General features: G+C 43.9%; 4 protein-coding genes across 6 annotated transcripts in view; 3 read left to right on the top strand and 1 right to left on the bottom strand.

Annotated features, from left to right (window-relative positions):
- Positions 1–7,679, top strand: part of LOC148326515 (3',5'-cyclic-AMP phosphodiesterase 4C-like) — a 35,664-nt gene extending 27,985 nt beyond the window's left edge. For all 3 annotated transcript variants that reach the window (XM_088310804.1, XM_088310802.1, XM_088310805.1), the window contains 9 exons: positions 781–874; positions 1,010–1,179; positions 1,631–1,729; positions 2,006–2,170; positions 2,264–2,363; positions 2,447–2,601; positions 2,675–2,797; positions 3,728–3,910; positions 4,032–7,679. In XM_088310804.1, coding sequence (XP_088166930.1) covers positions 781–874; positions 1,010–1,179; positions 1,631–1,729; positions 2,006–2,170; positions 2,264–2,363; positions 2,447–2,601; positions 2,675–2,797; positions 3,728–3,910; positions 4,032–4,496 — 1,554 coding nt within the window. In that variant the 3' untranslated portion in view covers positions 4,497–7,679. The remainder of the gene's footprint in view (positions 1–780; positions 875–1,009; positions 1,180–1,630; positions 1,730–2,005; positions 2,171–2,263; positions 2,364–2,446; positions 2,602–2,674; positions 2,798–3,727; positions 3,911–4,031) is intronic.
- Positions 7,680–7,970: 291 nt separating this feature from the next.
- Positions 7,971–15,790, top strand: rab3aa (RAB3A, member RAS oncogene family, a). The gene is made up of 5 exons (XM_088310822.1): positions 7,971–8,100; positions 10,386–10,610; positions 11,264–11,382; positions 11,988–12,112; positions 13,212–15,790. The coding sequence occupies exons 2-5, from the start codon at positions 10,386–10,388 to the stop codon at positions 13,400–13,402; spliced, it is 660 nt and encodes a 219-aa protein (XP_088166948.1). The 5' UTR covers positions 7,971–8,100; the 3' UTR covers positions 13,403–15,790.
- Positions 15,791–16,180: 390 nt separating this feature from the next.
- Positions 16,181–18,903, bottom strand: LOC148326513 (transcription factor JunD-like). The gene has a single exon (XM_088310816.1). It carries the CDS (start codon positions 18,678–18,680, stop codon positions 17,742–17,744), a length of 939 nt encoding a protein of 312 aa, XP_088166942.1. The 5' UTR covers positions 18,681–18,903; the 3' UTR covers positions 16,181–17,741.
- Positions 18,904–22,183: 3,280 nt separating this feature from the next.
- pgpep1 (pyroglutamyl-peptidase I) lies at positions 22,184–25,585 on the top strand. Its single transcript, XM_088310824.1, has 5 exons — positions 22,184–22,367; positions 23,481–23,533; positions 23,674–23,790; positions 24,372–24,604; positions 24,995–25,585. Exons 1-5 carry the CDS (start codon positions 22,337–22,339, stop codon positions 25,209–25,211), a joined length of 651 nt encoding a protein of 216 aa, XP_088166950.1. The 5' UTR covers positions 22,184–22,336; the 3' UTR covers positions 25,212–25,585.
- Positions 25,586–25,589: the final 4 nt, after the last annotated feature.

Raw genomic sequence — 25,589 nt, 5'->3', positions numbered from 1 at the left:
ATGTTCATTCAGGTAAGAGAGCAGGACTGATGAATAAGCTTGAGGCTCACATGTTGCTGCTTTTGTGAATTAAGAGCTGATGTTGAAGAATGGGCGGATCCCATCTGTCATTTTTTTATTAGCCATACCTGTTGATCTCGACACTTTAAATGGCCATTGGGGCAAGAATGAGCTTTTCCTCTTTTGTGTGCGTTTGTTTTTCATGTTGCTACTGGACATTGAATTTTCTGACTTCTTACACTTCACCGTAAGAGTTTTAACAGTCCACTATGGAAAGGAGGAGTTGAATTCCAGAGGATGATTATTTGCGCATAAAACTCAAACTGCCCACCACCATTCAAAATATCACCAAAAGTATCCTGAAAAACGGATCTGGCCTTCATTTACTCACAAATGTATTTAGTCGGTGTGAAATCTGGACACAAAGCAGGAATTGAATCAAAATGATGATGAAGTGAAATTGGCACATTGAAAAATGTCTGCAAATCATGAGCCATAAATTTCATCCACTCACAATAGAAGATGTGGTGTTGAGATCGATGTGTTTTGCCCATGTTGGAAGCTCAAAGTTGTGAATGGATGCCGTGGATGAGGCAGCACAAATGCTTCGTCCATCGACGTATTTCCAAATATCGTGTCTTGCTTCATCTATCCATGCTGGTGACAGGAGAGCAATTCCGTCTTCTTCCACTAGATGGCGTGGCTCAATGACGGCTGAAAACACTTGATGATGCCGTGTTGGAAACGAGCTGATGGTTTGCTTTGTTGCGCTGTTCCCAGTTCAAGAGGATGTTGAACCGAGAACTCACCCAGCTGTCAGAGACCAGCCGCTCAGGGAACCAGGTCTCGGAGTTCATCTCAAGTACCTTCCTCGGTAATTTGCCTCCGCTTTGCTTCCCCGTTTTCTCATGCGAATGCAAACGTGCAAGATGATCGTGTGTGTGTGGTTATTCCGAAAGCGCGCGAGTTCACCGCGACACTTGACATTTTGTCTGCGTCCGTCTGACAGAGAAGCAACATGACATGGACATCATGGCTCCTCCCACCAAGGAGGAGAAGAAGAAGCGACCCATGTCCCAGATCAGCGGCGTGAAGAAGCCGACTCACAGCCCCAGCCTCGCGCCCTCCACCATCCCTCGCTTTGGGGTCAACGCCACCCAGGAAGCTCTTCTAGCCAAGGTACCACGACAGCTGGAGTGATGCCGTCGTGCTTAAAGGGGACGTCAACCCCAAAATTGTCCTGCCAAGAATTTGTTCTCGCCCAAACATCATATTCAGTTTGCAAAAATGCACCTGTTTTATTTTAGCCATTTTGTCAATTTGGTGGACTGAAAATGACATCAGAGTTGCTCAGGGCTCAGCTCATGACCAATGATGGCTCAGCTTCAGAAAACAGGTGAGCCGTGATTGGTCGTTAGCTGAGCAACTGTCATGTCCACCGAAGTGACAAAATGGCCGCCCCTGACATGGCGTGGATCATACAGTTTAGCTCATATTTCGCAAACAGAATCTGATGTTTGGGCGAGGGAAGGCGTATGAAACATATTGTTGCAAAAGATTTTGTGGGGTTGACTTCCTCTTTAAATTTCAATGAATTGTTTCGATCGTTCACGTGTGCGCTCGTGTGCAGGAATTGGCGGACATCAATCGATGGGGAATTGACATCTTTAAGGTCTCCGAGCATTCTGGCAATCGTCCGCTCACGGTCGCCATGTACACCATTTTCCAGGTAACACGTCAAGCACCTCGTGGGAAAAAAAATGATGAGACCGCCATGTTGTCTTCCATTTTTTGTTGGTTTTAATGTTGGGTCGCAAAAAAGCGCATCAAGTGACTCAAAAGTCAACACGGAATGCCACAAAGCACAAATTGTCAAGAGGTGCGGGCCACAAATTTCTTTGCATTGGTCAAGTAAAGAAAATTGCAATTAGAATCGTTGAGCGCCACTGAAATGGATTTTCCGCATTGAATTGTTTTTCATCAAGAAATGGGCCTTGTGTGTTAGGAACGCGACTTGCTCAAGTCCTTCAAGATTCCAGTGGACACTTTCATCACCTTCATGATGACTTTGGAGGATCACTACCACGCCGACGTGGCGTACCACAACAACATCCACGCCGCCGACGTGGTCCAGTCCACTCACGTGCTACTTTCCACGCCTGCGCTGGAGGTAGACGAGCACCACGCCAACGCGTTTCAAAGAAAACACACCATTGACGTCTTTTATTGAAATGGTTTGCGCTTGTTGTGCGTGGCGCCCAAGGCTGTGTTCACCGATCTGGAGATCCTCGCCGCTCTCTTTGCCGGCGCCATCCACGATGTGGATCACCCCGGCGTTTCCAATCAGTTTCTCATCAACACGAGTGAGTTTGCCGCACAAAAGTTGTGGAAAGAAAAAAAAAAATGGCATATTTGAGAATGTCATGAAACATTTTTTTGCCTTCAGATTCCGAGCTCGCTTTGATGTACAACGACGCGTCCGTGCTGGAGAATCACCACCTGGCGGTCGGCTTTAAACTTCTGCAAGAGGACAACTGTGACGTCTTCCAAAACCTCAGCAAGAAACAGAGACACTCGCTCCGCAAATTAGTCATTGACATGGTGAGCTCATTTGCGCCAGCCGCATGGAAATCGTCTTCAAAGGTCATCTCCTGACTCTTTGTCGTCATTGCAGGTGCTCGCCACCGACATGTCCAAACACATGAACCTGCTGGCAGACCTAAAAACCATGGTGGAGACCAAGAAGGTCACCAGTTTAGGAGTTCTGCTTCTGGACAATTATTCCGACCGCATTCAGGTGAGAACATTTGGTGATGGGCAAAAGAACTTTTTTTTTTCTGGAAGAAGACTTAATGGAATCCCAACCCTGTTGACCTTTGACCCTTGACACCCCATCTCAAGGCAACAGTCTCCAACTCGGCTTTTCAAGTGGACAGTCATTTGGAATGAGATCAGCAAATCGGAGCTGTTGTTGGATCCACTTTCTTTCATTTTAGGCAGCTTGCCTTTTCTTTCGAAACGTTAATCCATGCCTTGGTTCCGCCTCGGCTAGATTATTGTCACGCGCGTTACTTTGGAGTCAGCCAGTCCTCCCTCAAGTGTCTCCAGTTGCTCCAAAATGCTGCCGCTCGCCTTTTAACTGGCGCTCGGAGGACGGATCACGTCGCCCCAAACTTGACCTCCCTTCACTGGCTCCCAGTGGACTTTCGAGTTCGCTTCAAGATACTTCTGTTCGTCTTGAAATGGCCTCGCCCCAGTTTACCTCTCCGAGCCCCCCCCCCCCCCCCCCCCCTACGGACCCGCCCGCTGCCTCAGGTCTGCGTCACGACCAAATGCTGCTGGAGGTGCCGAGGACGAGGCGGAGCCTCAAGGGGGATCGTGCCTTTTCTGTTGCCGGTCCTTCCCTATGGAATGACCTTTGACCTCCCATTAAATGTTAGGCAAGCCCCGCCCTTTTAAAACCTGTTTGAAGACACATTTTTATTCTTTAGCTGTTCTGCTTTTCTTCTGGTAACGATTGTAAAATGTGTTTTCATTTGTGTTCTGATTTACACGACGGCAAACGGGAAGCGTTTTGTTACACCTGCAGCTGCTGTGAAATGTGCTCGAGAAAACAAATTGTATTGCATGAACTGCCATTGCGATTCTGTGTGAACGTCCTTCTCTGCAGCCAAAACGTTTAGCCTTACCATGAAACACGCGAATGACGCCAACTTTGTCACGGCAGGTCCTTCAGAACATGGTGCACTGTGCCGACCTGAGCAACCCCACCAAGCCACTCGAGTTGTACCGGCAGTGGACTGATCGGATCATGGTGGAGTTTTTCACCCAAGGGGACCGCGAGCGGGACAAGGGCATGGAGATCAGTCCCATGTGTGACAAACACAATGCCTCCATTGAGAAGACGCAGGTAAAGTGTCTTTTCGTCCTCCGTGGCGTTCGTCATACGGCCGCAATCGACCGATTCCGTCTTTGGCCACCCGGAAGTGCGAGCGCGTCGTGTTGAAAAGATCTGATGTTGAATGTTTCAGGTGGGTTTCATCGATTACATCGTCCATCCTCTTTGGGAAACGTGGGCCGACCTCGTCCACCCCGATGCCCAAGAGATCCTCGACACATTGGAGGATAACCGAGAGTGGTACCAGAGCATGATCCCGCGCAGTCCTTCGCCCAATCCTGAAGGTCCGCTAGAAGGGGGCGTCGCCGGAGAAGCTTCGGGCTTATGTGCCGGCACGGCATCCAGCGACAAGTTCCAGTTCGAGCTCACCTTGGAGGAGGAGGAGGGAGAATCTGATACGGAGAGTTCGCCCGAGGAAGAAGGAGAGACGGAAGCATCGCGAGGCGATTGTGGCCGAGGATTCGATGCCGTCTCTGCTCACCTACTCCCAAAAACCACCCCCGCTGATGCAAGCGGGACGTTTTCCGCACACTCCGATAAAGACTCGGCAGCAGAAAGTAGGACAGACGCGGGATCACACATCCGACTCGACACATAGCACCCATCCCAAGTTCCTTTCGCCTTTTTGGGGGGGTGTTCAGTTTTCATCTCGATTTCAATGCCTCGACCGCTGCCACTCGGCTTCCCCCGGCCCACGCAAACTTCACCTTGGTTTTGCGCAGGCAAGGTGACGGACGGCGAGCCTCGGGATGAGGCTGTGAAGGAGGTCTGCGAGTTTGAAGCAGGCGCTTGCACTAAAGACAGATTGCGACACTGAGTCCAGGAGGGGACGCCAATCCGTTTCTCTCCGGATATTCGGCGGAGATGTCGTGACAAGAAATACGGGCCACCACTCATGAATTGTCTTCCTCTTTTTCAAGCTTTTTTTTTTGTAAAGATGGTGAGGAAGTGGTGAATGGCACGACAAACCCGCCGGCGTCCGCTTGATTCGTGACTCAACTTGAACTTGGCTGAGAATTCTCCAACAGGTTTTTTGCCTCTCATTCAAGCGTGTTTCTCACGTTGCGACAAACGAAGACGGGGGCGGGGCGTCTACCGAGTGAAACGTTTTGCCAAACTAGCAATTTAAAAGTGTTGTTTTGTCTGCCTTTTGAATTGCTTTCTAAAGTTTTCTGTCAACCTGGTGCAAGCATGTCGGCACTCAAAACGTAGCGGACATTTTGAGTGACGCCTGTCACCTGTCAGAAGAAAATGATGATGACCTGTCGAAGAGCACAAACGTTGTTAACATGGTCCACTGCCTCCTATCTTGTTACCTCTATTTGTGTCTCCTTCAGTAGCGGGCTACGCATTTGGTAGCTGAGCCTTCAGTGACTTTCGGTTGACTGAACAAGTTTTTCTCAGGACAAACAAAATGTGACATCGTGGAGGGCTAGACGATAAATTTGAAATCTGATTGGTTAAAGAAACAATTTCATTGCTAATGTAGTTGAAGCTACGTGAGTTATCACTTCTCATTCTGAAGGTTCTGGGCAGATTAGATTCTTATGCACTGTATAAAAAACAAAAAAATAAAACAACTTGTATTTTGGGGGGCTAAACAGTCAATTCAGTTGCAACTTTAAAGTTCTTGACATTTCTAAAAGCAATCAGCACAGCAAAGCAAGCAAAAAACTAATTTTCTGAGTTGTCTGGAACAATTCAAAGGACAGCAGTTCTATAAACTAATTTCTTTGTTGTGAAATTCAGGAGAGACAAATTTCATAAGAGCAACACATAAAATGCCCAACTTAACATTTTATTGAAGTTTGTTGCCTTTTTGGGGGGGAACATGTCGCAACCAATGCAGCTTAAATGTGGTTGGACAAAAAAAAAAAACTAACATGCACATATATTTGAATTTAAGTTGGAAATGTAGGTCAGTGCTCCTGGTAGTGTTTAGGTCCACACTAAAGGCATTTCTGGCCTTGACATCTCGCCACAGATATCCTTTAAACTCCTCTAATGTCAAAAGTTGCAGGAAATAACAACCACATCAACGCGATGTGTGTACATGGCGCCCCCTAGTGTCGAAAGGTTGTCCTGAATCTCGGGTTTGTATTTTTTTCATGGCCTGCCTGGGAAATACTTTCAAAATGAGTTCAGCTCCACATGGAAGAATAAATATCAGACAGTTTTCTGCTTTGTTACTATTTAAACTGTCTTTTGGTTTTATTTGAAGTTACTTGTCTGGATCGTTGACATGGCGCTACCCATTTGATCGGTTTGCCTTTAAGTGGATCACTTTCAAGCTTTTTTTTTTTATGTGTTCATGATTAGTCACCCTCATTGAGATTTGAAAGGGCTTCGATTCAACCACGAGCACATGGAGGCTTTTGACTGAAATGCTACCGGCAACGACTAAAACGGCTCCATTTTGTGACCATTGTTGCTTTAGCGCAAGGGTGCATTTAGACACGAAAGTACTGTCGTGTTTTTTTTTTTCTCACTAAGCAGGATGCATTTTTGTAACGCTCCAAACAAGTGAGGCTTCTGTTAATCAATATTTTGCTCTTCATCACACAAGTCAATGACAAAACAAGTATCCCGTACTGTAGTTTCCATTTTGCCGCAGGCGACTTTCCACCGGCGCCAAACTGATGAAGTTGCTTGATTGTAGCGCCTCGTGTGCCAATCTGACCCCAGTTTATCTCCACCAAGTCTGATTCAAACTGTAACTCAACTCATATTGTCTTAAAGCGGCGATGTGGTTTTTTTCTATGTGAGAGCGAATGACTGGGTGGACTTTTTTTTTTTTTTTAAGATATTTGCTAATTTAAAAAAACCAAAGCACTTTGTATAGTACATTTTACAATTGTGTACCTCCATAATGTTTCTAATGTGACTGGTTGCTAGTTGAGTGGAATTCCTGGGCTACACCACTACAGCTGTCAGGGATAGGACTTTGAGACGGAAGACTTTTCTTTCTTTTTATTTTCCTGTATTTGATGCACAACTTTGGAGACAAGATATAACGACCACTAGAGAGTTCTGTTCTTGCACAAATCACTCCCATTCAATGTGTTATTTTGTCATGGTTTTTCCCACTTGTTTCTTAAGCCTTATTTTCTCACCCGGGATTTTCTTTCATTTCTCCGGTCGTGCTGGAAGAAAACATGTTCAATGCTTTCTGTCACCATTGACAGCACAAACAAAGACAGACCAACACTACCGGATGCCTTGAAAACGAAGGTCTATCAAACAGTTTTGTAACCAGTACAACTTGCACCACCATTCATGTGTTTTATCTTGTACATTTTCCTCACATGTACTGTTTATTTATTATTTCCATATTGGCTGACTTTGTTAGTGCAGGGTTTAGTTCTCATTTGTAATATGATGTTACTCACGGGACAGGTTTCAAATGTTGCTCTGCTTTTTTTTCTCCTCCACTCTTCTTGTCTGCAAATAAAAAACACACACATGTCATTGCTCATTTTCATGTTTTGATGGTATGAAAATAGTCAAGTGGCAGATTTCTGCCGCAGTTTTCTGAAACATTTCCTTTCTACTGTCTTCCTCTGTTTTCATTACACACTACCAAACTAATATTCTTCAGCCACAGTGAAGATTATGGTCCAAAATGGTCATGTTAGATGAGAATCTTCTTCTTTATAATGTATGAGTTAGGAATGATTAACACAGCTTTGACAATCTCTCTGTTGTTTAACTGCGCCTGTTTGTGCCCTCCTTCCAACTAGGACTGTATGCCTTGCCAATAAAAGAAAAACATTTCACTCTTCATGTATTCTCTGCTTGTTTTAAAGGAAAATATAAAAATTATGCTTGATGAAAAATAAAAGACATGCATAGCTAGTCTGAAAAAAGTCAAGCAGGAGTAGGAAAGAAGTCAAGCGATTTTTCAGCATTTATTGAAGAAATAAAAAGTAGCCCGTTGTCCATCCCTGGTGCGTACTTTTAATAAAAAACCGTAACATTCTTTCAAAGTTTATTTTCCCAACGTCCTCTTATGCGGTCTGGCTTTCCCACGCCCTGCTCTCCGATTGGTGCACGGTCCTGTCAATCCTTCTTTCATTTCTTTGGCCACACCCCCTGGCCCCGGCCTGTCAATCAAGAAGCGCACGCGCTACTGCAGGTGCAAAGCTGGGCAGGCTCCGAGCTAACTACTGCAGCGAAGCCGATAATAAAGCAAACACTTCACGGTAAACCGTACTCCTTATTATACCTATCCTGTCTGTCGTTAAAGAAGCTCTCATCGTTTACCGAATGGCGGCGTGTCTTTTTCGACTGATTTTTGTGGGCGTAAATAAGGAAGAGTAACCTTCATTTGACATAGCTAAGGATGCTTAGCTAGCGCCTCCTGCCACTGACAAATGGCAACAACGAAGCATTATGTCAGTTTCATTAAATCGCATAAAGCAACATGTTTAATATAACCAGCTCGCTCACCAATCGTTTTTTTTTTCTTCTGCTAGTGTGTTTCGTTTGACAGAACACATTTCCCTACCGGTGGTAATTGGTTCGATTGTTTTTACTAGCCTGCTAACGTTGGATAAGCTTCGATGTGAAATGTCTTTAAATTGTGTTGGGTTCGTTTTGTCCATGTTTTTTTTTCGGCCCCTTTCCCCTCCCTTTTCTTTTGGGCTGTGACCTAGTGGGATAAGAGGGTCTGTTCAAGCCTATGCTTGTCCATGTTTGGCTCGTCCAGCCTCCTTTGGAGCTTGCATGTTTCCAGTCAGACACTTTATCTGATGCTTAGTCTTGCTAAGCCGCGCTACTTCCGTTTTGTCGGCATGCACTGCTGGTTATTAGAAAGATAAAAAGAAAAGAAAAAAACCTACTCGTTATTAGAATGGCTTCAAGGGCGCACACCTTCAACTGCGCGGAAATGTTTCGAGCTGTTCTGTTCAGCTGCTTAGTCGTGCAATATGTTGTGTAGCAGGAGAGTGTGATTTACAGGGAACCCTCGACTATTTGCAGTTACCCCATTTGCCTTGCCTTTGAGATTTAGTATTCGTCAGTTCACTTATTTGCAGCTGTTTTTGGATCTTATTGACCATTCATCGCTGAAAATCAAGGAAAATAGTTTATAGTGCATTTTAGGATAACCCCAAAATTTTATCCGAAAGCCAAATTTAAGGGGCACATCCATCCAAGCATTATGTGAACCGCATCTCCTCACAAGGGTTGCGGGTGTGCTGGAGCATCTGACAGCTGTCTTCGGGCAGTAGGCGGTTTACACCCTGAACTGGTCGCCAGCCAATCGCAGGGTGCACCGAGACGAACAACCATCCGGGCTCACAATCACACTTGAGGACAATTTAATGTTCAATCAACCTGCCATGCATGTTTTGAGAACGTGGGAAGAAACCGGAATACCCGGGGAGAACATGCAAACTCCACACAGGAAAGCCGGAATCGGAATCGAACCCCGCACCTCTGCGCTGTGAGGCCATCATGCTAACCATTTGCTCACCGTGCCGCCCTTAATGACTACAAGACTGTACGAAAAAAATTTAGACAAAAACAAACATTAAGCAAAGGTGCGTTTGTGGAATAACTTCGAAACTGACCTGAAAAGGTGTGATTCACTTGTTCAAAATTACAAAAAACATTGTAAAAAATAAGTACTATAAACCCTTTAATTCCTGTCACATGTTAGAATGAGTGTAATGTCAATGAAATAATGAGTGTAGGACTAGATTTTTTTTTTTTTGTACTTCCTACTCTCTTTTGAAAATGTAAACTGTACTCATCATGATCCTTTTTAAATCTTTTACTTCAGACTAAATCTGTTTTATTTGTTTATATGTATATAATGTAATTGATAAATATTTTTCTGAATTTTATTTTATTCTTTTAAATACAATGCATTTTGAAGGTTAATTAAAAAAAAAAAAGACTGCTCCATTTCTTTCAGTCATTTTGGAAATGATGTCATTGTTGGATGCCCGTCAAAAGCAGAAAGCTGTGATTGAATTTCTTGCATTATAAAGGCCCCACTTTTAAAAGCCGAACGCACTCTAAGTCACCGACGTTATGGTGCAGAATATGAGAGTGGCGACGCCTTGCATGTGCTTTTTTGTTCAATAGTGAATAAAAAAAGAAAGAAAAGCTGCAGCCCTAATGCCATCATTTTACAAATGATTCAAAAGGATATGTGAGTTGTTTCTGGTTCTGTCTGATCTCTTTACCCCGACTTTAAACCGGACTGCCACGATGCGTGTTTCTCCGTTTCTGCCAACCTGCTGAGTGTTTCCATCCACTCTTAGAGGAACACATCAAATCACTTCCGTTTGGGCTGTCACAATTGTGGATTTGACTTGTAATTTTAAGACGACATAACTTGACTTCACATCTCTTATTAATTTTATTGAGATTCCCTCCAAAAAATTGAATATAGTGACCCACCCTTTGTACATAACCTGTTTTCTCAAGCAACTCACTTGATAACTGTGTTTTTTTTTTTTTTTTAAAACCTTGCTAGATGGCGTCTGCAAATGCCACATACGGACAAAAGGAGTCCTCGGACCAGAACTTTGACTACATGTTTAAAATCCTCATCATCGGCAACAGCAGCGTGGGCAAGACGTCCTTCCTCTTCCGCTATGCAGACGACTCGTTCACGCCAGCCTTCGTCAGCACGGTCGGCATCGACTTCAAGGTCAAGACCATCTACAGGAACGACAAGAGGATAAAGCTGCAGATTTGGGTGAGCCTTTTCGGTGTCCAGGGTTTTTTTTTCCCCATAATGGGGCAAAGGTGGCATCATTCTGATCGTTGTGTTTCTCATTGATCGCAAACCTTTTTTTTGGGGGGGGTGAAACTATTTACATGCATTTTGTTGTTTAAAATGGTCGTTGAACATTGTCTTGAGACTTTCCATTCACATAGGAGGCCTTAGATTTTTCCTTGAATAAAACATCTTCATGCACTGATGCACCCCTTGTAGTCCAGTCTTGCAGTCTCCCGAAGATGTAGAAACACAAATAACCGTTTTTTTTGCCTCCAGCTATTATCCAAGTGGACAAAAATAATAAAAAATAAATAAAAAACCTCCACCTCACAATCTCGATATTGTTGAATAATGCATAATCAATATGTATTTATTCATTTATTTATCCACTTAAGGCAATTGTCAACAGGTTGTCATTTGTAATGTCGACTTGGCTGCAGATGGCAGAGTTAAAAAAAAAATAGCGACTCAGAAGTAAATATTTTTGGTAACAGGGCTAATCGGTAGAATATTTGCGTTTTGAACATAAATCCCAAGTTGCAGCCCGACTGTTGGTTTTCAGTCTTCAGGTTGTCCGTGTTGGCCTCCTCGTTGAAAACTTTGTTGTTTGCTCATGTATGTTGCTGCAGGACACGGCTGGCCAGGAGCGCTACAGGACCATCACGACAGCCTATTACAGAGGAGCCATGGGCTTCATCCTCATGTATGACATCACCAATGAGGAGTCCTTTAACGCTGTGCAAGATTGGTGAGGGGACACTCGGACATCAGCGGGTTTTTTTTAACTGTTGTTGCCTAGCACCCCTTTCACGTGTTTACTTAACTTATCTAATACTTGATTGCTTGTGACACGACCGATAAGTGTCTTTACAACACTATGCAAATACTGTACAAAGATAATCATGGAAGCCGTGAATTGAAGAGACTGTATTGGTTTTATTTTAGCATTCATTGACTTGTCAGCCAAACAAGTTCAATATTTGTTTGAAACCTGTCCGGTTGCCTTGTTGACACATCACACACACACTGCAACGTGAGCGACACTTGGACGAGCAAATCTCTCAAGCGTAATCATGCTTCTGCTTTAAGAAAGAAAATGTGCCAAAGTTGAACATACTGATGACATTTTGAAAACGATGCCTCATTTATTTCAGTGGTGGGATGTGAGAAAATGACACCATTTCATGATGTCATTGGAAATTCAAAAAAATAAAATAAATGAACAAAATGCCTAAAACTGAAGCCATTTTCTGATAATGTCATTTAAACGTCCCGAGACTTGATGTCTTAGTTCTGGTCTGTGGCGGTTTGGCGAGTGGTTGAGTAGATGTTGGTGTGTTTGCGCCTTCGCAGGTCAACTCAGATCAAGACGTACTCATGGGACAACGCTCAGGTGCTCCTGGTGGGGAACAAGGTTGATATGGAAGACGAACGAGTGGTGGCCACAGAGAGAGGCCGGCAACTGTCAGAACAACTCGGTGAGTGGAGGCGTCCATGTTGACTCGCGCAAATTGATCCACTCATTCGGCTTTCTCCACACTTCTCTATAAAGTCCCGGTTGACGGCACACACAAAGTTCAATGGGATCTTTGGCCACAATATGTCTGAGCCCAATTCAGCCTGTCATAGATATCGTCGATAAATATCCCAGTTTGTTTTTTAAATGCAGGTTTGTAAAGCCACTGTAAAGATTTACACGTCTCTGTCGGTGTCAGTGTTGCATCCCCTTGGATTGGTGATCAGCACAGCTTTTGAGTAGAAGATAGAGATCGGGCAGTGAAAATTAGCTTGGCATGTCGAGAAATGCCACGCAAACATGCAACTTTGACAAGTTTGGCACCTCACACTCTAACGAGTGTGACTGTTTGGTTTGGCAAGATGTGCCACTCGGGCTGGAAATGGCTAGCCGTGAAGAAGTTCTTATTTCAAATTCAACTTGGACCATCACCCTTAAAAAAGTGCTCAAGGGCAATTTGATTTAAAATAAATCAATAAATGCACGAAAGTACACATGCATGTTCAGTGAAGACTTTACAACTTGCAATAACTTACCCAGGCTAAACTGCCGCGCCAAACAAAAACATAATTCTCTCAGTTGAGATGCATTACATCATCTTACGACTTGGATGGACACAAATGACTACTTTCCTATTGACCAGGGCAATGGAGCATTACATCTTGGAGCATTCCAGTCAGCACGCAAATAAAACACCAATTGGTGAATTAATGAAAAGGGAACTGCATCCAGCAGCCTTTTTCTCTTTTTGGGAGGAAATTATGGTTTTGCATTTTTTTAAATGTAATTTCATGTTTGTTTGTTTGTTGTTTTTTCAAATTTAGCAAGTTGCTATGTAAAGAGTACTTTAAAAAAAACTTCCATTTTGTGTCAGCTTTTCACTTCCCTTGACTGCCAAGGATGTCTTGAGGAAGGTTGACAAGAGGTGATGATGACCCTCCAAAAAAAAAAAACCCCAAGGATGTCTTGAGGAAGGTTGACAAGAGGTGATGATGACCCTCCAAAAAAAAAAAACCCCACCACTGATGTCTCTCTGCTTCCCTCTCTTGGCCGGCCGGCAGGTTTCGAGCACTTTGAAGCCAGCGCCAAAGACAACATCAACGTGAAGCAGACCTTTGAGAGGCTGGTGGACATCATCTGCGAGAGGATGTCCGAGACTTTGGATAACAACGACCCCACCGTCACCGGAGCCAAACAAGGCCCGCAGCTCACCGAGCAGCCGCAGAGGTCCCATCAGGACTGTGCTTGCTAAACACATCACACACACACACACACACCCCCCCCGCGCACACACACACACACTACATCTGCTGTCCGGGATCCCAGATACAACACCTTATTTTTATTCTTTTTTTTTAATTTTCATATCATTTGATGCCACGTAAACCTGCACAGAATGATTGCACACACACACACCCGCACACACACACAGGAGCTGACTGCTGATGAGATCATCAACCCCGCATTGTCATCATAAGCGGTCGATTCCCAAAGGTTTGCTTTTTTTCAATCTATATCAACCTCACAGCATAGTGCTGATTGTGTCACGGGCCGAGAGCTCTTCGGCATGCAAACATTTCCATGCTAGCGCCCTCCTCGACATACAGTTACTGTGCACACACACACACACACACGCAACACGTGAGCCAGCCCTCATTGTTGTCTGCGATTTGCATTCACAACTCAAGTCCAAATGATTACAAAACAGTCGACTCCCGTTGAGCAGAGTTCATTCCCAAGTTGGTCCAAGTCTTTCAATAATTATGAAGGCAAACTTGTATTGAAATGAATTTGCATCGAATCCTGATTCTCAAACGGCGGGTCAAATGTCGTTCTTTGCGGTTCGTGTTGCCCCATGTAAGCTTGAAAAACACTTTTTGTGATTGCGCAGCAGCATCAGTTTGCTTTTCGGTGCTCTAGTGTTTTTTTTTTTTTTTTTAAAGATAATATTTTGAGAAAGTTTTAACGCTAGAGAAAGCATGTTAATAGGAATGGCCCGGTATCAGATTCTGATGGCGAATTAACCGTGTGCACAAAAATAAATAAATAAATAAATAATCACGGTATTGCAATTCCAGCTCTGAAATTGACTTTGAAATGTTTTGGAAAAACACTTTTTTTTCATTATATGTGCACAGTGGGTGTGTAAAAATAAATAATTAAATTTTGCTAAATGAAATCAAAATGACGTACAAAAGTAAAAGTACTTATTTCTCAGAAGAGCGGGAGGGGTCGTGTCACATTGCCGGCACAACAACTTACCCAAAAAAAAAAAAACAAACAAACGTATTTTTGCATAAATGTGACTGTGATGTTGAAATGTGTACCCGGCCGGCCCTTGCTTTCGACACCATCAGGATGTCCTCCTCACATCAAATGAGGGCGATTTGCCTTTCGGGGGAACATTTAACATTTAAATGCAGCAAAATGTGAACGCGTGAAATGCAGATGTTGAAGCTTTCACCACGTTTTCCACGACTTCTCCGACAGGATTTCTACTTTTAAACCTTTCTGTGACTCTTCCAGTTTTTCGACTTGCTGATGACGCTCGGAAACTCTGCGCGGCTTCATCATGCGACAAACTGGAAGCGTCACAGAAAGGTGTCCGAGTCGACATTCTGGGAAACGTCCCCGAAGGCCAATGTCCCTGACTTTTTGTGAGCAGTGCGTTAATATTTCTGCATCTAAAGAGAATCAAGCTATTCCACATGGAAAGGATTTCTCGTGGCTTCCTTCGGGTGCATGTCGTTGGTGTTGCTGGTTGACTGGATCGTTATTCGTTGTGACATTTGACCCACATGTCAGGAGTTAAACATTTTCTGTGTCATTTGTTTTCTTCGTTCACGTTTGGATCTACCAGCATCATCGACTTCCACTAAGGCTTTATTTTGGGAAGGGAACACACTTTTTTTTTTTTTGAGGCATGTTCAATGTTGAAACCTGAAGTTGGTTTGTGTGAGTTTACTGTACATGCGTTCACTGATGTGCTGCGGCATGCGAGAATGTGGTGACAATTTTATTATACTTTTGTATTATTTATAACTATTTATTTCTACTGTGCTCTAATCTGCATCTCCTTTCCAATCCTCCTAGCTTTTTTTTTTTGTTTTTTTAAACGTGTCAGTGTTTACAACCTCAAGAGTAAAACATTCCAGGCGTTTGGTGGGCAGCTTAGTTGCCTTTTCCATATCGGTTGTTTTCAAAGACATGCCAGTGTAACAGCAGACTGTTCTCACAAGCAATAAGAGGTCGTGTTTTATCTCCCCCCCCACACACCCAAATATCAGCAACACGAGCCTGCTGATGCTTTTCACACGCGTCCTAAAATGCAAGCATGTGAGTAGCAAGCTCTCAAGAGGAATCGGATGGAAAGTCCATTTTGTTTTGCTCTTTTTTCCAACAGAATACGATTGAACCTGAAATCCAAACCAAAACAACCCCCCCACCCCCCCCGGCCCTTTATTATTGTTTTGCAATGGCTGTCAATGTGCAACTGACTCAAGAACACCCTCCCCGTCATAATTGTAAATAGCGGTTTTCTGCCCGTCTGGTATTAGTTGTGTGAATCGTGCTGTAATTTTGTGAAGCCAGATTTGCTCAAATGAGGGATAAATAAATAAATAAATGCTAGCAGCTGAAACTTGTCCGAGTGCTCCAATTACTCCCAAATGTTAGTACTGTATTGTAATCTAATCAATGTGTGCCTGTGATGTGGACTGCTTGTTCATCTAACGGCCAACAGAGGGCGTCATAACGCAATAATGGTTTTGGAGTTTCCACAGTTTGAACCTTTTTGCAGGGCGGCGGCTATTTTTCCCCACTGGGCCCATTTCAGTTTTTATGAAGTCCCCAAAGGGTCAATTAACATTTATGAAAATTCCCAACACTGGTGTATTATTGATACTTTGGATAACTATTCTTTTGTTTTTAGAATTGCAGGCGGTCCTCGATGACTCGCACGCCCAAGTCATATGTGGCCCCCGGGCTTTAGGTTGCCGACCCCTCGTCAAGCGCAAGACAAGATTCTCAGTTCAAGGGTAAGAAAAGCAGTTTTCTTTTTAATTTACAACATAAGCGCAAACACTTTAGCTGTAGTCATGTAGTGAATCGAATACATGTCAGAGAGATGAGAGTCCATCGTACACAGATGTGTCTTCCCGATACATACACGTACATTCATGGAAGTGTGGCGCCGTAATGGTAACAAATACAAGGTTATACAATAGTTTACGGACACGACGGCTACAAAACATGCAGTGTTCATTCAAAAGTAAATAAATGCTTCAGTAAATAAAAAATAGATATTTGTCATAGCTAAGAGCTTGTAAACAAGTAAGGCAGTATAAATGTACAATTGGATGGCAGCACTTGGTGACACCCTTAACATTTGGCCGTTGAGTTTCCATCAATACTATCCTGTACACCACAGGTGTCAAACTCAAGGCCCACGGGCCAGATACGGACTGCCACATTATTTTATGTGGGCCACGAAAGCAAATCATTTCTACTTCAAGTGTCTTCCTAAAACCTGTACTGGCGGAATTGCAAATTGTCTTCACTTTTAATGTTTATTGCTTGTATTTTTCTTTTAATTCCAGTGGTACCTTGACTTAAGAATGCTGCAATTTCCATTTTTTTTATGAGCCATTGCTTGATTTATTCGTTTTAACAAAATTTGAGGTTTAAGCAACTTTAGCCACGTGAAGAGGGCAGCAGCGTGCAAAGGGGGTGGTACCGCAGGTATAAACTGCGCTTCGCATCCCATTCAAAGTGTGTGTGTGTGGGGGTGTGTGTGTGTGTGTGTGTCTGGGGGGGCAATTAAGCTTCTGTAATGCACTTTAAGTCGCTTCTTGAACGGCGCATTCAAAAACACAAAATGCAAAGTGAGAACACTCAGAGCTGCTGTCTCACTCCCCGACTCTCGCTCCTATAGTAACCACTTTATTTCTTTACATTCTTTTTTTCAATACAATGTTATTTTAATTGATTGAAAACGCGTAGTAAAAAAAATGGGTTGCTGGGATGCATGAATACAATTACCAATTCCAAATGATGCGGAAGTCATGTTAAAAATGTTTTGCCCCCACGAGCAGTATTAATTTGTAATATTGGGTTTGTGTACTAAGAATGAAGAAAATGAATCCACCCGTTTTCAGCTATCCAGACATTGTATGAAGCACCGCCCCCTGCTGTCGACTGAAAATGACGTCACGTGACCGAGAACAGGCGATCGGTGAATTTCGCAAGTCCCAACTGTAAATTTAACAATCGTTGAACGTTTTTCAAAACTCGTGATGCGGCAACGTGAATTTAATAAACGGCGAGGTGGTTTTACATTTACTGCATTCAGTCAGAACAGCTCCGTGAGGGGAAAACAAAACTACAATGTGGCCCGCGACGAAAATGAGTTTGACACCCTCAAGCGTCCACTCATCTCAGGAGTGGACGCGGTGTTTGCATGGCACTTTGCTACATGGCTGTTTAGCAACAAGCAGCAGGCTTACGGCTCGCACCCGCTGCAAATGAACATTTGAACTTTTCAGTTCACTTGCACGCTGCATTTACAAAAGAGTCATTCGGCATGGGTTAAATTAGTAAGCTTGGACCTGGTTTGGTAAAAGTTGGCATCCACTGCTGACGTGGTTCATGACCTTCTGCTTGAGCTGGGCCACCTGCTCCCGCAGCACGCTGGCCGTGGACGCCAGCTCGGTGTTCTGCGTCTTCAGACTCTTCACTTTGTCCTCCAGCCGAGAGATCCTCTCCAGTTTCCGCTTGCGGCATTTGGAGGCGGCTATCCGGTTGCGCAGCTTTTTCCTCTCCGCCTTAATGCGCTCCTGGTTGTCCATGTCAATCGGAGAGAGAGGCGGGCTGTCCCCGAGGCTTTGCATGTCCGGAACCGTCTGTGGCTCGTCCTTCACGGCTCCGCCGGCGGACTGCAGCCGCGACAGCGCCGCCGCGGTGCTCGCCTGCTGCTGCGGGCTGAGGTGGGACGGAGGCGGCGGGAAGGGGATAGTGTCGGTGGAGTAGTTGATCGTGGTGCCGCCCAGCGGGCTGGCGGCGTAGCCGTTCAGTGTGGTGTACACGGGCAGATCCGACGTCTGCAGCCCGGACGTGCCCACCGCGTTGGCGGTTCCGAGGAGCTCCAGCCTGTCCACCGAGACGCAGCCCGCCTCGCTCAGCTGGTTCTGCTTGTGCAGGTCCTCCAGAGCCTTGACGAAGCCTTCCGCGAATTCCTGCTCGTCGCTGGCCGACTTCGGGTAGAGGAACTGGGACGCCGGGTTGGTGGCGCCCACCAGCCCGTTGGACTGGATGATGAGCCGCTCCAGGTCCGGGGAGGCCAGCTTGAGAAGCCCCAAGTCCGGCGAGTTGAGCAGAACGTCGGCGTCGCGCAGCGGGTTGGCCTTGAGCTCGGAGGTCTGCGTGTCCAGGTTGAGATTAATGTCCTTCTTCATCATGGTGCTGTGGGAGGCGGTGGTTGTGGAGCCCCTCGGAGAGTTGAGCGCGGCGCCTGGTTCGAGGCTCCTGTCCATTCTACGCCCTCATACGAGGGCGCGCACTCGCGGTTTCTATGATCCAAAACATGGAGGAAACCGGCGGGTCTTTCCTGTAAACCACCACCCTCTTTCCTTGAAGGGTTTTAGACGCGGGGGCCCCGACTGTACTCGTCTCTTCCTTGTGGCACGTCTGCTATGCAGCGCTCGCTTTCTAGCCCTAAAAATTCCATTATGTCACTCCAGAGCGCGCAGATTGGCCCAAAATGACGTGCGTTTCCGGTTACATTTGAATAAGGGGCCGGGCCGACCATTGTTGCCATGGCGACTCTAGGTAAACTCCAAACAGTGCAATGCATTGTGGTTTGATGTCATAGCATCTGAAAGCTCAGGGTCGCCAAAAGAGAGCCGAGCGAAGGAGAGAGACTGCATGGGCGGGGAAGGTGTGAGAGGCGAAGGCTGGAGGAACCGCAAGCAACCATTGGACAACGGCCTAATATGAAGCAGATTGAGAGTTAACGCTTTGCTTTTCACAAGCGCAGTTTTACACGGTGGAATCTGTGACTTTTTAAATGGCGCTTTCGAAAGCTGTCACTTGTGTTGCTTAAAAAAGGGGGGGGGGGCTGGTAAAAGAAGCTTTGATTAAATCCCTTTCTGAAAGTCCTTTAAAGTGGAAATAATTGACGTAAATTTGGCACACCACAGAGAAGAGTGTCTTTAACAAATTTGATAAATATCTGTAAGTATATAAAATGAGGCTTCAAAATTGTGAAAAGTCAAGCTATTGTCTCCGTTGTGAAAAGCTCTTTCAGGTCAACTCTCAATCTGGGAAAATGGCGACAAAGCGCTATTCGCCACTCCTTAAACGTCTTTGATTTAAAGCAATTCTACTTGTTTTGGACTTAATTCGCACTCTTAAAAAATATATCAAAATCCTCAACACACAGTCTATCTTGTTTACGTCACTATCGTTAGTCACGCAGTGTACTAATCTATGTTGCTGAAGCAACTTGTTGGCATGGTTGTGAGAACAATTAATTGGAGTTATACCGCATTAAAGCACCCCTAAGTAAAAATATACAGAAATGTAGTTTAATGCAAAAGTAAAAAAATGCATTTTTGTGTTAATCCTCAAATTGGCACAATGAATAAAAACTTCTTTCCACACAAAATAATGTCTTAATACTATACATAATGAAGAGTAAAGAAAAAAAAAACACTGGATGCTATCAAAACAATAAATTGCTAATATTGTGAACTTCCTCAAGAAAAAAAATCCAAATTAATAAGAACAAATGAAAAAAAAAACTCTCTCTCTACTGATCATTGTTGGACGTTTTTTGAAGTTGGCACAAGATCCAAGGCATTCGCTACAAAATATTCTTGGAGTTGATTACGACAAGCAAGCAATTCTCTTGACCAAGCTTGTGGTTTTTACCTGGCGCGAGACAAAAAGCATTTTCCGCAATTCATTCTTTGAACTTGAAACATCAAACCATTCTTAAGGAGAATATCTTGCTTCTTTGAAGCTGTTGCGTCATCATTGTTAGTGCACCACCTTTTTTTTGGGGGGGGGGGTGTCATCATCCAAACGGGGTTGCAAAAAGTACTGTTTGACCTGAAAAGTTGAAGAAAGATTCTATTTTCAAACAAAGGAAGTACAAGTAGAACGTTGTCCCAAATAAAACAAATACTTCAAAGTACAGATAAGTTAGAAATAAAACCAAAAGAGTGTATGTCCAGGAAGAAATGTTTTTGAATTTGTAACTTCCCACCACTGCGACAACGTGAGAGACGAAGGCTGGAGGAGCCACATGCAACCATTTGGTACAGCGTAATATAAAGCAGATTTGCTGTGAAACATTTGCTTTTGCCCAGCAAAGAATGCTACTTGGCGAGATCTGCGTCGCTTTAAGTATCGAAAGTCACATTAGCTCCTAAAAAATGTGTCACCACAGAGTGCTACAAATGCTAAATACAGTGGTAGAAGTGCAAATGAGAAGGAGACAACACTAAAAGGGAAAAATCTCATTTTTCTAGGATAAAGAGTGGAAGGAAAGTTAATGACACGAGTCGTCCCAATAATGTCACAATTCTTGGGAAAACCAAAACCAAAAAAGGTTTAATGAAAATGAAAATTGTAGCAACGAGCACAAGGACCATGAGGTGGAACGTGCATGTTGTTGTTGTGCCCATACGCGGCGACGACGTCAGCAGACGGTCTGCATCAGTACCACCAGTGAGCAGAAAGGACATCAATGGTTTCCATGGCAACACTGACATAGCGAGTGACGCAGAGGCAACGGAGAAAGGTGAATGGGTTCTGCATTGCAGCTCGTGTAGGCGGCGGATGGGAGGTGTTTTTGGTGCGGGAGTGGGAGGGCTGTCATTTGTAACGTTCCAAGCCCGAATGTTCAGAAAGAAAGAAAAAAAAACAACAAGACTCCTCCCGAAGCATATAATCTCCGCAATGCCACACAGTGTCCAGCGTGAGTCATTTCGCAACCAAATGGGTGTGGATTGCTCCAAAAGTGGTGGTTGGGGGGGGCTTTCTGGTAAAAAATTGAGATTCGCTCTGCTTTAATGAGGACAAACTGAGCGGATTTGTCCTCGAACGGGTCCAATAGTGAATATGTGACTTTGTGTGACCCGGGTTCCCCTCCCACTACCTTGAAGGTGGCCTTTGACTTGCAAACGCTCCCTCGGGAGACGCTAACAAGCCCCGCATGTTGTCACCAACGCCCTGTGTCACAGTCGAACATGTTCCGAGCTGAGTTGCACTACGACAACGGATGCTGGGCGGTCACGCGCACTCATGAGACTGGTTTGATTAAGAGAGGGATGGCCCGGGTTTCTTCACTTTAGCTCCTCACTGGTTAGGGAAGTGGCCGAGGAGTGCGGAGTACACGGTTTTAACATTGTACAGATCCTGTAAAGTGAGAACACAAATTGTTTTCTAAAAACATCATACGTTTTTGAAGATTTTTGCTGAAAACATGCAAGGATTGAAATCAGCGCAGTAGTCAGCATGTTATCGTAGTTAACGAAAACGAACAAATAACTATGAATAAAATTGAAAAAGATTATTCGGCAACTAAATACAATAGAAACAAAAAATATTTAAAAAACAAAACTAACAGAAACTACACTTCACTCACTGCACCTGTTCCTTTCAGTGACAGAGACTCTCCACACTTCGCTTTTTCAGACACAGGTACGTACGAAATTATAAATCAACACCAAGGTCAGCCTAGCCATGGGTGCCGTTAATTATTGTTTGTAATATCATAAAGGTGTATTTTATGGTGTGAAAATTTAACATTTATGATTGATTACAATATCTATAAATGAAGAAGTATAAATTTCATGAGGAAGAAAATCCTTCAGTGACTGTTATATGCACAACTTTTCCCTCCTATGTACATACATGCAGTCTTTTAAAATGTTTCTCTGTGTGCGTGAGTGCGTGTTTCTCGCTCGCCGCCCTTGTCCTCCCTCTTCTAATCTTTTAATAGCATTATTAGTTGTAGTGCGCATTCCGAAGCGGTGGGTGGCAGCACAGGTACATCCACGGACTTTTCCTCATGTAGGTACGTCATTTCCTGTCCACTGCCTGTTCAATGACAGCTCTCCAATATTGCGAGGGGCTCTACCTCATCACTTCACATTGAGCAAAAAAACAACAACTAACGAAAATGGGCAACAAGAAGAAAGTTCTAGTAACAGGTGAGATGTTTCACCGAATAAACGACTGGACCGTTAAAGTTATGTGTTGGAATTGCAATAGTTACTTAAAGCTGAACAACATTGTAAGCACGAGTGGCAATTTAAACGAGGTTGTCATCACTGTGTTCCTATTATGTAATACAACTTATTTATTTATTCAAATTTTGGAATGGTGAGCATTATTTTATCTTCGCCTTTCTTAAACCAAATGGGAGATTCACACGTCTGCGATTAATGTTTAACTTCAGCCTTTAGACTTGGATTTACGAGTTATTTTACTAGCACTTCCCCCTCCCTCGCTTCATTTAACAATGCAGTACAGTAACTCGCATTGCCACCGTTTATTTTGACCCCCCTGTGAAATCTATCGACAGCTATTCACTGAAAAACTCACTTGATTGTGTGTTTTTGTGAGATATTACAAATTGGCATTGGAGAGGAGCTAAGTTTAGCCTGGGTTGTTAGCGGTATGTACCGTATGTGCAATGATGCGCACAGTTCTGTGCATTCTTTTTTCTGAAACCTGTAAGCCTTTTTTTATGTAACGTTAAAAGTGTGTGATGAGTTTCAAATAATCTTCAAGTGTTTTGGGGATTAGTTTTCAGGTTTTAAACTACACATGTATACAATTGCTGTATAATTGTTTTAAAAATGACTCCCGGTTCGGACAGCTGGTTAGCACATCGGCCTCTCAGTTCAGAGTTGCAGGGTTCAATTCTGGCTCCGGCCTTCCTGTGTGGCGTTTGCATGTTCTCCGCGTGCCTGTGCAGGTTTTCTCTGGGTACTCCATAGCATTTTCGACGACTCTGGTTCGCATTACATTAAAGGATGTATATTGAGCTTTTTTTCCCCCGTTTAATGCAGTGTCGCCCAGCCTAACTAATCATGCCACGGTTGCAGAAACTGTAAATGAGTAACATTTTCAAAATAGGCAAATAAAAAAAAAAAAGAAGTGCTCGTTTTTTTACACTTGATGGGTGGGCAGGTGATGTGGACGCACAACTATTTGCATAAGAGACAATGTCATCTATCGTATGTCCCCTTGAAGCGTTTCTACCTAACGTTGTGGTCAGCCAAGAACGTTACATTTCGGAATTATTCTTTCTTCTTCAGGCTTCGAGCCTTTTGGAGGACATTCTGTCAACTCCAGCTGGGTGGCAGTGCAGGTAAGGCCTTACTTGCTGCTTCGTATTCATCACGTTCAAGTGTCTTTTCATTGTGTTTAATAAGGGCTGCGCCACTTACTGTCATTCACAACACCACCACCACCGCAATTATTTTTGAGTACTTTTTGTCTCCCGAACAGGAATTGGAGCGTTTGGGGCTGGGTGAGTCCGTAGATCTTCATGTCTATGAGGTGCCTGTAGAATACCAAGCAGTTCAGAGTCTACTTCCATCGCTGTGGGAGCAGCACCTACCACAGGTGATTCACAAAAGCGCATATATTAAAACTGTCCTGACGCAAATGGCAGAAAGTTGCGATTTAAAAAAAATAATAATAATTTAGCCAGTTTTATTTGCTGAAAATGTCATCCATTTGCTGTTCTTGTGCTCAGTCCAAAAGTAATGATTTTTTTTACTCAGTAAACCGTCTGGTGGAGCTTTGGTGTTGTTAGGTTTAGTTAATTGATTTAAATGTTTCATCAGAGTTTGCAATGTCTTGTTTTCTTGGCTGTCCAAAGTGAAAGTATGTTTATACTACTGAGTAGTCTAAAGATAAAAGATAAAGATGTCCTTTATTAGTCCCACAATGGGGAAATTTCTACTTTGCGGTCACAATTTTCCTGTATTCCCTGACATTTCCCATTGTGTGTAAATGCCAAAAGGTGAGTTTTATGGCTTATACTGTGTGGAAGAAATTTTGCAGCAATCATCCAATAAGGAGTCTGTGTTGTGATGTAAGTCGAATGAAGCCGGCTGGTTGACGTCCATGTGGATGAGCTGAACCTGAATTAAGAAATGAAGTTGAACTAATTGTTTCTTTTTTGGGTTTGCGTCATGCAGTTGGTGGTCCATGTTGGCGTGTCAGGCATAGCAACCACAGTGACTCTGGAGCAGTGTGGCCACAACAAGGGCTATAAACGGCTGGACAACTGCCGCTTCTGTCCAGCTTCCCAATGCTGCATGGAGGACGGACCCGACTGCATCAGCTCTCTGCTGGACATGGACACCGTCTGCGAGAGGGTCAACGACGCCAATCTTGGGGTCACCGTGTCAGTGTCGAAGGATGCTGGAAGGTGTGTGATGAAACCTTGCAATTTACACTGCATAACGTTCGTTTAACTTTTCAGCAACGGATATTTGAACATGATGTGGTGGAGCAACACGTGCAGACAGATGATGCAATACTCATTATTTCCTTTCATTTCCGTGGGAAAATATCAAATCTTGCGGGTGTACCTTTATTTTGTGATCATTGAATGCTGACATTGCATATTTAAAGACAAACGTGATTGAGAGCTGCAAAATCTCACGAGAACTCGCGTGACGCTGCCATCACGTCAACTCGTACAGAATATAACACTCGTCTAAAACGCCTTGTCATTTCGTGTGATTTAAATGGAGTGCAAATCCCTCCAAAATGCTACTGAAGCTGTTCATAAACGTTTTCAACAACTGTTTGACAGATACCTGTGCGACTACACCTACTATTCGTCTCTGTTCCTTGGCCACGGCCGCTCTGCCTTCATCCATGTGCCCCCCCTGGGAAAACCCTACAGCAGCCAGCAACTGGGCCGAGCCCTTCAGGCTGTCGTGCGGGAGATGCTGACGCTACTGGAGGGGGCCAACACTGAAGATCAACACTGCAAACATGCGCATCAACTGCAGCGAGACCCCCTCTGACTCTCTGGTATCATTCCTCACACCATGATGGTGTCACACTTTTAAACAACATGAAGAGATGCTTTAAGAGAAAGTGATACTTTGAACTGTTTATATCCACTGGCAGACCATAATAAGCTTGCCTAATGGCCATTACAGTTAAAAGTAGTTAAAATCATCAAGTCAGCTTCATGTTCACAGTATAATAAGGAGCATGGTGTTTAATATTTAAATGTTTAATTTTTGCTTGTTTTGCACCATAACAGTGCGTCACTTCTGACATGTTTTTAAAAATGATCTCAGGGAGAATGCTGAACATGCAATTAATATTTGAAAGTAATGATGAATTGTGTGTCTGTGACTTATGCAATATTAAAATGTTTTGCAGTTGTCGAGCTG

The sequence above is a fragment of the Idiotropiscis lumnitzeri genome, chromosome 12 (assembly GCF_059441095.1).
Source record: "Idiotropiscis lumnitzeri isolate Australia: NSW breed Sydney's pygmy pipehorse chromosome 12, RoL_Ilum_1.0, whole genome shotgun sequence".
In the NCBI taxonomy this organism is placed as follows: Eukaryota; Metazoa; Chordata; class Actinopteri; order Syngnathiformes; family Syngnathidae; genus Idiotropiscis; species Idiotropiscis lumnitzeri.
Note: the sequence above shows the minus strand (reverse complement) of the source record. Positions and strands in the feature narration are given on the sequence as shown.

Bases quoted from the DNA above. Each gene is read 5' to 3' on its own strand.
- rab3aa (XM_088310822.1), top strand. From the start codon at position 10,386: ATGGCGTCTGCAAATGCCACATACGGACAAAAGGAGTCCTCGGACCAG. The intron at 10,611-11,263 runs GTGAGCCTTTTC...ATGTTGCTGCAG, and splicing joins GGATAAAGCTGCAGATTTGG to GACACGGCTGGCCAGGAGCG. The intron at 12,113-13,211 runs GTGAGTGGAGGC...GCCGGCCGGCAG, and splicing joins GCAACTGTCAGAACAACTCG to GTTTCGAGCACTTTGAAGCC.
- LOC148326513 (XM_088310816.1), bottom strand. From the start codon at position 18,680: ATGGACAGGAGCCTCGAACCAGGCGCCGCGCTCAACTCTCCGAGGGGC.
- pgpep1 (XM_088310824.1), top strand. From the start codon at position 22,337: ATGGGCAACAAGAAGAAAGTTCTAGTAACAG. The intron at 22,368-23,480 runs GTGAGATGTTTC...TTTCTTCTTCAG, and splicing joins GAAGAAAGTTCTAGTAACAG to GCTTCGAGCCTTTTGGAGGA. The intron at 24,605-24,994 runs GTGTGTGATGAA...ACTGTTTGACAG, and splicing joins GTGTCGAAGGATGCTGGAAG to ATACCTGTGCGACTACACCT.